The following is a 9,962-nucleotide window of genomic DNA, read 5'->3' on the forward strand; positions in this document are numbered from 1 at the left end:
TACCAAAGAGCAAAATTTAATGAAAGCCAAAACTGTTAAATATGGACTCCTGTTGAGAAAAAATGTCAATGTCTTTAAGAGTTTTACCATTACTCTATTTTTAAGAAAAGTGTAGTAAAAATACATATTACAAGTTAACATTTGCCACGCTTTTGTCCTATTCATCTTTTTTTTTTTTTTTTTTAACCCCTCCGCCGATCAAAAGCCGTTGACAACTGCATCTCACATCTTCACGTCACAAGTGGCCAGTCCTAGCACAGACACGCAGCTTCTCACGAGACCGTCCAACTGCCCGCTCGGGCTCCCCGCGACCTGCTGCCACGTGGTCCTGTCTTTGGAGGAGGACGGGGCACTGACGGGTCTCGGCAGCCTGTTCCCACCACAGTGCCCGGCCGTGCGGTGCCGTGGCGAGGTCTGGATGTGGCAAGAGCTGGCTCAGGAGATGCATCTGAGGGCTCTGGGCATGGAAACAGGCTAGCTTGTGGGATGCCTCCGCTGTGCTAGCACTTACACAGAACTGAAGGTAAAATTAAGAAAGGTGGATTAAAAATAACGATAACCAACACAAAGTGACCTGAAGAGGTGTTTGGAGTGGCTTGTAACAGAGTTCATGTTCGGTGATGAGAGATGAAGATCACAAGGATTTCCCGTGGTGGAGAGAGAAAAACATATTGGCACAAGGCATGCTGTGCCCGTGCTTAGGACCTTGACTCTGACTTGCTGGTCTCCAAAGTGTTGTATGACAAGTGGGTAAATGAAACAGATACTTCAGATCAGGTGGGTGTTAAAGGTGGTAAACATATTGACCTGCACATTCGTACACTAATGGAAACTGGTATTCAGGCAGCTTCCAGCTGTACCTACGGACAGCTGCATAGACAGATCCTCCTGATAGACCTCTGCCAGTCATTTGCCTGCATCACTTTCTCTTCACCAGTCTCCCTTCTTTTCCTACTCCTCTCTTGCTACGTTGCAGAAAAAAAAAAAAAAAATTAAAAAAAAAAAAAAATTAAAAAAAAAAAAAAAAAAGAAAAAAAAAAAAATGAGAAAAAGCAGCTCAGAATGCTCCAATAGCAGCTCAGTCTCCTTACAGCTATTTGCTGGGTCCTGTGAGAAGCTTTGAACTTTATTTGCCATCGGTGATGGGCCTGTGAGATGGGAAAAGGCCAAGTGGGTTCACTGTGGTCCCTGCCCCACAGACCTTCTCTCGCTCCAGATGCTCCCCTGGGAATTCTTCACTTCTGGGGAGGTGGCTCAGGCCCACCAGGGTGGGAAGCATTTGTCTGTCCATGCCAGTGATTCACGGAACGAACCTTTTGTGCAATTCTGGAAAACCATCCTTGCCCCTTTGATCTCCATGCCTGTGGCCGGACGCCCAGCTACCTGTCTGGCAGTGCAGGTTTCTGCAATACCAAGTCTGGGGTCAGCAACCTGCTCTCCTGGCTTGTGGATGCTTCCCCCTCCCTAAGGATACACGAGTGGGAATCTGCTACTTTTGGCTTTGTACCCAGACAGGCCACAACTTGATGGGAAGGCTGAGTTTGACCAGCCTGGATGCTGTTGAATGTCACGGACACTTGAATGAAGCTCTTGTAGGGTCTCCTCCTCGGTTTACTTCAGCAGTTCCTTCCAGAAAGCCATTCTGGCCAACTATCTACAAAATGTCCCTCTTGATTAGAAAAGTGGCCATAAAGGGATTTCAGAGCAAAAAGGCGGGGATATTCCCATTGCAGCCCCATGACTTCTAGCATGTTTTACTGGTTAATAGGCAGTCATCTAGAACTGGGTGTCTTGAGATGGTCTATTCCTGGCTCAGGATGGTTCCCTTATGTGACCACCAAAAAGGGAGCACACACAGAAGCTAAGCAATGAAGAAATGGTTCACAATTGCTTATTAGCCTCCAATTACCTAGGCAGGAGAGTCACATGTGGGGGGAATGTGGCATTTACTTTCTCTCTTCCATAAACAGCAGCCAACCATGATCTTAGACCAAGCATCTGCTCTAGTCTGCCACGCAGGACGCTCCCCACTCCAGGCACACGATTCTTCTCTTGAACCGCCACCCATCATCTCTGGAAGAATTATCACCTTGTCCTCAGGTTACCTGGGGTTTCCAAACTCACTCGTGACTTTGCCCCCGTAAAACAGCCTCGTGTTTTTGTTCAGGTTCTTTCTCGCATCAAGTCCTTCCCGTTGCAGGGAGAGCCGTTCGCAGCTGTCTGCCTCATTGCAATAACTCCGCGGCCCAAGTTCACAACAGAACAAGGGAAGGCAGAATCACGATGGACAAAAGGGGTCAATGCTGACGCCCTGCAGGGAGTTCAACTTGCCATTTATCGGATTTTCTTTTTTGCTGTTAGTAGCTCAGACATTATGGTTTGCATCCCAAACTAAACCAGATTGAAGGGCTGAGCAGGGAAGGGGGAAAGGGCTGATGTTACCCTGACACCACAGGAATTAGTAAGAAAAAATATATATATTGCACACACTAAGACTTATTAACAACCAAGTTAAAACAAAATGGCATAGTCCTCATTAGTGTTCCAGTGGTTCTTTGATCAGGGATGGTTCACGAGTCTGTTAAATCCCATTACACTCTCCTTATTGCAGTACAGACCTGTTTCTGTTCTCCTGCCAGTGGATCTGTTTGCAAATAAACAGGGAAATAGATTTGATTTCCTCAAGAAGATCCATCCAATTGTCCCTTCTGTCTGTCATCGTCGTTTGTCTTGTTGGTGTTGGGTTTGTTTTTGGCTCTGGAGGGGGTGGAGTTGGGCTGCCCCTGCTCTCACCCAGGCAATGGGTCAAAAGGCCAATTATAATCCCGTAGCTCCCAGGGACATGCCGGTGCTGTGGCTCATGCACGGGATCGTCTGCATGGATTTGGGGAAATCGTGGCTGACCACACGTCCGTTTTCTCCACTGCCTCCTGCTGCAGCCGGCCTGGGAAGGGTTGATGTCCGTATGGCTTCGTTGATTGATTGCTGTGGGATTAAACAAAAACCCTTTTTAGGAAGGACGGGGGGGTCTCCCCCTGTCCTTAGCAATGTTGGAGAAATTATAATATAAACCAGTGCTGTCTTTCTGTCACTGTTCTCTCCCTCCTTGTCTCCACTCAGACTCTCACTTTCTGCATGTACCTACTGCATCTGCTCTGTTAATCTGCACCTCTTCTACTTTCAAAATTAAATCTGCCGGCAGTATTTTAGGGCATAAAGCATACGTGCCATATGCAAAAACTATTCAAACTCTCCAGCATAAGAACAGTCATCCTGGATCTGAGCAGAGGTATTACACACACTTCCCCCATAGTTATGCTATTACTACTCCGGTACCGTTATGTACGGTGGACTCTGACTCACTGCAAGCATATGTTTAACTTTCCTCATGTGAGAAGTTGAGCATGTGCCTATGTTTTTGTCTACAGCGACGACTGAGGTAACCAGGAAATGCAAACCTAATTCAGGAAACCAAACCTCATCTTCCTGTTCCAGATACCGTCCAAAATGTTTGCTTTCAGTGATCTAAGGAAACCACCTGTTTGCAACAATTAAACTAAAAGCTGAAATCAATTTGGTTTCTTTGTGTTTAAGCTATCTCTAAGGGCCCAACCATCCTTTCTGGAGTGGGATAGCCAGGTGAAGAAATACCCAGAACAGATAAATCTGGAACAGCTATTCAAAAACAGTCAATTTAGTGCCTTGCCAGGCATGGAGCAGCTTCTTGTGCTGGCGGGATCCGCAGCTCGCCCAGGGGGTCTGCAGGGGCTTGCTGAGCAGAGGTTGGGTTTAGAGGGGCATCTGGCCCATCTTTCTGGGCACTTGCCTGGGCTCTGCTGAATGGCTTTGTGGGGCACCAACTGACGGTGGGAGCCAGCCAAAGGGACAAGCTTAGACCTGACGTTAACTTTGGGAGCAACGACTCCTTCCCACAGTGGCTGGTTTAACACGGCAAGAGCACTGCAAGCTAACACTGACGTGAATTAGTGGGTCATTTCAAGTAACACAGGGAAACCACAGCAGGGCAGAATCCCCTTAAGACTAAAACTATGAAGCTCTTGCATTCTGACACTCTTTCGCAGTGTATTGGTGATATACCTAGCTTTACAGTGGAGACAGCAATTATAATTTAATTTTTGTATATTCAGGGATATTAATTGCTCACTTTATCTTACCCCTGTGCTCAATGTACCTCTCATTGCCTGTAGAGTTTTCTGAACCTCAGTGGGAAAAGCGCTGTTGCACATTTTCAGTGAATTAGAAATGTTATTATTGCTGACAAAACATTAAGCATGTTGTGAAATGGTGACATAAAACCCAAAGAAATGATTGCTTATATCCCTTTTGATTCTGGGTAAGTTTCAGTGCTCAGGGAAGTGAAAATCTCTCTAAATTTTATGAAACTCACTGCATGCTTTATATACTCATACCCACTTCCATGCTCATGGGAGAGGTCAAGACGAGGAAGAAAAGGGATATATTACTCTTACAGCACAGATCCCACTGCACCCTTGTACACAATGGTATCTGTGTAAGGAATCGCCTCTGCTAGTCATCTGAGTCAAGATGTACTTGTTCTACAGATGCTGCATTAAATGTGTATCTCCAAGGCTCTCAAATCTAACCCACTCTTGACATGACACTCTGAAATTTAGGCACACCAGAATTTAGGGCTGAAACAAATCTTCTGGGTTATAGGAAGTGTGCTTATGCAAGACCATGACAGGGTGGAGAAAAACCCCAAACATTACGGGAGACATTAGAGGCCAATTTCTCTCTGAGAGGACCCAGAGAGAATTTGGAGACCCACATCATCCACTCCAGGGCAGCAATGCTCTGAGCATGTATCACTGTTGCCAACCTGCAAAGGGTGCCAGCAGGGTGCCGGCAAAGGGAACAACAGGATCTGATTCATTACCGCGCTACCCCAGTTTTATCTTGCTGTTAACTGCTTGGGTTTGGGGATTTTTTTCATATTGCAGTAACGGCTGTATCACACCAACCCCAGCACACTTCATCCATGCTGCGCACGCATTGCCATAGTCTGCTTTCGTTAATTTTAAGGAACGGCAATGTGTTCCTGTTACCGTTTGTGCTATGATTTTGCTCTATATCTGGATTTTGAACTAGCATTATGCCACATGTCTGATCTTGCATCAGCTCCCCACTATGGCCCACTTGACCCTCTTTTAGCTTTCTCTGATGCTCCTATTCCTTTCTAGCAAGTCAAGTGACATGGTCACTTCGTTATCCCTATGTCTTGGCTTTCCACCCGTGGTGTGGGCTGCATCCGTCTCTGCAGGCAGCTTTGGAGCTGGGGTAGGATCAGAGAGGAGGTGTGAAAGGCCGGGGAATGGGTTGCCACCTTCATCCGCTTTGATTCACTTCTGGACTTGTAACAAAACTCGATTAAGGCAACCAGCATGGCTAGTCCGAGCCCACCGATGAGGATATAGAAAACCCCCGCCACATTGCTGAGACTCAGCGCGCTCGTCTTGTCCTAGAAGAGAAAGGAGAAGGGAGGGAGGGGAGGGCATGTGGGAAGGAGAACAACAAAATTAATATGAGATTGCTCAGGAGGGGTGCTACACAATATAGCAATGTTGGCATTACATCATCTTCCTCTTTAAATGAACAGGTGACATTTCTAAGAGCATTTTCAATTTTTAATTCAGTGTGTAGTAAATCTAATGTTTCCCTCACACAAACAAATAAACATTTCTTCAGCAATGTGACTCTTTGTAAAGGTTTGGGATCTCCATTTTTCAATCAGCTAACTTAAATGCTTATTTTACCCAAAATGCCTAGTTTAAATTATTGATTAAAGAAGGAAAAAAAAAAAGTTCTCTGCCTCTGTGACATTTGCTTGTCCCTGATGTCTCGCCTGAAATAACCTGTTCTCTTGGAAATGCTCATTCCTTCATTCCTAGATTGTTTCCCCCGCAAATTCTGTTGCTGAGCAACACATCGAAATGGCTGGGGTTTTTTCTTTTTTTTTTTCCCCTTTCTTCTTCAGTACTGAGGTTGAGGTGACACCTGAGCTGTCCTCAGAAACTCATTTGATTTCTGTGTAATAAGGCAGTTATTTCATATGCAATCAAGACCCGTTGATGCATGTCTAAGCTAATTATTTGGTTGGCAATAAATAGGGCTATTAATGGACCGCAACTCACAGTCAGCAGCTACATTCTGATTTTACAATTGCCTAATGAATCATAACGGCTCTCTGAGGAAGACCTGAGTCTCAGAAAGACTCACTTCACTGCTAGGGAAACCGAGTCCCCACATCTAACCCTGATGTTACTCCTTGCAGCTCTCAAAACCTTCTCCTCCATGTTGACCAGGTGGAGCTGGGGAGCTAGGATAATCTGGGCAGCAGTGGGACCGAAAAGCTTGGCTCAGCTCTGTGTACAAGGCTCCTGTTTCTAGGACATGCTTTCTCTGTAGTGCAGCCAGACAGAGGTGCCCTGCTCCGTGTTTGTTGCTGCTCTGCAATATCGACTCAATGGCCGGTACAAATTCCCCAGGGCAAGACCGACAGGTCAGTGCAAAACTGTTGGAGGGACCAGGGTCTGACCAGCATTGTCGGCCCTGCTCCCTGGATGTGGGAGGAAAATTGCATATGGATCATTTGAGATGCAGCCACACAGTTAAAGAATAATATTTATGCCTGTAGAAGTGTCTGCAGTTGGTAACGAAGCTTCTGCACGGTTCTTGGTGTTCACTGCTACTCCATGGACGCATGGACCGGTGGGTGGCATAGCTTGTTCCTTGCCCTTGTAGGACAGCTGATGCACTTGCTTTGTTTGGAAGGTTTTACAATAAGCAACCCACATTTTTCGGGAAGGGCAAGGATTCAGGAAGCAGAAAACTATATTGGAGCGATGTCAAAAGGGTCCAAAACTGAACACCAACAGGAGCACGGAAGGTTTTGATTCAAGAGCAGTCTGCCTGACACCGGCACTGTCTTTCAGGCAAGTATGTTTTGCAAAAGGATTCTGTCTTTTGCTCTATTAGGGTCTGATGGCAAAAAAGTTAACCCGCAAAGCATGAAAACATTTCAATTTTCAAAATTAAAACAACCTCCTGTAACAGAAGAGAACTTTTGTTTTTTTTAATAAGAAGAAAAGAGGGTTCCAGTCAGAACGATAAAAAAAAAAAAGCTTTTTTTCTGCTTCTTTTTCATCTGGTCCCACCTCCCATGAAAGCTGGCAAGCTTCTGCCCAGCTGGAGCTCTCGCTGCAGGTGCCAGTGCCACGGGGAGCAACTTTCTAACCTGATCCCTCTGCTGAAAGATGCTGAGGTTTGGTTAGGGGTCACCCCTGCAGAGTTTCGGTTGCTGGAAAAAACTCCACAAGTGATCTCATTTGCCATGCTTTGCTGACTGACGTCGCTGCCAAGAGATTTGCCGCTGTCACTGTGTGCGTTGCACTGCTGCAGCTGTGATGGTCGCCGCTGGCAGACAGGTTTGGTTTCTCCCTTGTATAACCTTCGTATGCTGGTCAGTTTGTAATCTTGCCGGTGCTTCCTGTGTTCTCTCTGCAATGAGAGATTTCTGCAAATATCCTCTTAATTTCTGTAGTTTCCATATTTGAAGGATTATTTATCTGGTCTTTTATAATCTGCCTTCATGCATTTTTTCCCCCAGGCTTGACTGTACGTTTGTTCAGTCATCTCTTCTCTGCAGATTACTGGGTATACTTTTAAGCACCAGCTGAAAAATGTAGGGAGTTTTTTAGTGAAGATTTAGAAAAGCAGAGCAATTACTCTGAGAAAACTGGGTTACAACACATCAGGTACTTTGCCTCTTCAAATCCAGTCTGAAGGGGCTGCACCAGCTTCAGAGAGGGACAAAGATGCTAGAGGTGGGCTGCCCTCCTTGACATCCTAATCTTTTAGCCTGGCTCCTTAATGAAAAGTGGCTGATTAGCACATGCTCTGCGCTCAGAGGGAAGGATGGGGAGAGGGAAGGAGGTGGAGTAGCCTATTTGTCTGTGCCTCACTAATAATTTTCAGGACATACTTTCACCTTGATTTGACAGAAGGGTGGAGATCTCCAAGATACCAGGAACCTCCAAGCTTTGTGAAAAAGAATGACACTGTAGAGAAGTGAAAACCTATTAATGCTCTCACTCAAATAAATGTATCAGCACAATCCATACCAGGCATCGGAGACTCCGCATGGGTCTTTGACTTGCAGCCACAGATCCTTAGGAAACCTGACTTCCTTAGCTCTCCCAGGCATGGGAATACACAAATTACAAGTTTTATTGGCCACAATATTCTTGTATTTCCACCCCCAGTTTGGGGGTCGTGGTCCAACAGGGCACATTCTCAGCCAGCTGCAACGGCAGAGCGGTCTGGCAGCCAGGAAAAGCTGCTGGTTCTTAATTACCACTTTCCTCCTGATGCCAGCAGCACATCGACCAGTAAGAGAGGAGATGACCCAAGGCAGTTTCCTGCACCGCTATTTCACACAATTAATTTCAGAGCTGTTGTATTTTTCTTGCATTTACTTTGCAGTGCCATTACTGTTATTATTATTATCATTGTTATTATTATTACTGCTATTACTACTATTATTATTGGGACAAATTGGGTGAACTGAAAGTTGCCTTATCCGGAAGGCAAAGGAAAGCACAGTGAGGAACAGCGGTGGGCAAAACTGCCAGGAGGGAGAGAACAGCCCGAGTTTCATCTCTGCCACCATAACAAGGTTTCTCCCGAGGAGCCAAAGACGCGGGCAGCTTCAGCAGGGCACTGAGGAACACCGAACCGCAGGGGCACGGCTGATGACACAGCCTGCTATCAGCCAGGCTGAGAAATGCAATTGCTTCTACGGTGGCACTTGACTTCTTGCCCATCTCTTTCTTTTCCTTTTTGTTTCCTTCCCTTCCCTCTCCCAGCAGGACATGCAGAGATGTTCTCCGGGCAGGAGCGGTGTCTCGTTGCTCCCATCGGCTGCAGGACCAGACCCACATGAAGGGTAGGAAATGCTGCATGTCCCACTGAGGCTTTGCCTGCTGTTTCCATGCACGCTCCTGCCCTAATAATGCTCATAATAAGTCCCAAATTATGCTAACTGCTTGAGAGGACCCTCCCCTCCTCTCTGCTCGGGCTCTGTGACACCAGATGCTCTCCTGCAGAGCTGCCCATCACCAAACCAGCTTGTTAGTGGGAGTGTAAATGTCACCACTCGTCTCCCGCAGCGGCAGAGCGCTGACGTGGGGGGAAGATTGGCAGGTGAGAAGAGAAAGAAAAAGCCGTCTTTCCGAAAGCCCGGCCTTGTTGCTGCAGCAACCAGGCACCTTCCCGTCTGTTCCTCTCAAACATGGCACCGTGTCCATTATCCTCTTTGTCATTATTTATCCTCCTTGGCTGAAAGGCACTAAGGCCAAATTTGCCCAGTTTCCCAGCAGGACTCGTCCTTTCTTTTACCCTGCATGACCAGAGCCCGTCGGCAGCACAGGGCGATGGTACCTCGAGTTGTTGCGATCTCCACAGAAGATGAACTGTCCTTAGAGCAGGCGGTAGCTCCAGAAGTTGAGCTTTTACACCAAACGCTGGGCCGACTTTGTTGGGGCAAGGCCTGAAGTTCAGCTATGAAGGACATAGCGCTGGCCATCGACTCTGAGCACTGCTGGGGGTCTGCCAGGGGATGGGTAGGAGCACATGGATGGTCAGCTGTGGGCGATGAGGCTGCCCAGCGTGAGAAGACACCTTTGGTTTGAGAACCAGCCAATTCCCTGCAAAGGCAGGGCAAGGCAGCAGCAGGATTTGTTCCCTATTTTTTATTGTTTTTTTTTTTTTTAAACAAAAGTGCAATTCTTGCAACTGGAGAAGAGGATTGGGAGATCCCTGTGGCTTTGATGAAGGTCCTTTAATTGCATGAAGTGATCTGGCTTCCCCTGCAAGCAGGTTGCACCTTGCCATCCTGGTCTGGAAAAAAATTTCCTTTCTCC

The 9,962-nt window shown here is 46.6% G+C and overlaps 1 protein-coding gene across 2 annotated transcripts in view; it reads right to left on the reverse strand.

Moving 5' to 3' along the window:
* Nucleotides 1-1,009: 1,009 nt before the first annotated feature.
* GRIA1 (glutamate ionotropic receptor AMPA type subunit 1) overlaps nt 1,010-9,962 on the reverse strand; it is a 127,986-nt gene continuing 119,033 nt past the window's right edge. For both annotated transcript variants that reach the window (XM_049829632.1, XM_049829631.1), the window contains exons 15-16: nt 5,366-5,500; nt 1,010-3,006 (exon numbers count right to left, since the gene is read on the reverse strand). In XM_049829632.1, the coding sequence (XP_049685589.1) occupies nt 2,818-3,006; nt 5,366-5,500 (324 nt within the window). In that variant the 3' untranslated portion in view covers nt 1,010-2,817. The remainder of the gene's footprint in view (nt 3,007-5,365; nt 5,501-9,962) is intronic.

The sequence above is a fragment of the Accipiter gentilis genome, chromosome 26, assembly GCF_929443795.1.
Source record: "Accipiter gentilis chromosome 26, bAccGen1.1, whole genome shotgun sequence".
NCBI lineage: Eukaryota > Metazoa > Chordata > Aves > Accipitriformes > Accipitridae > Astur > Astur gentilis.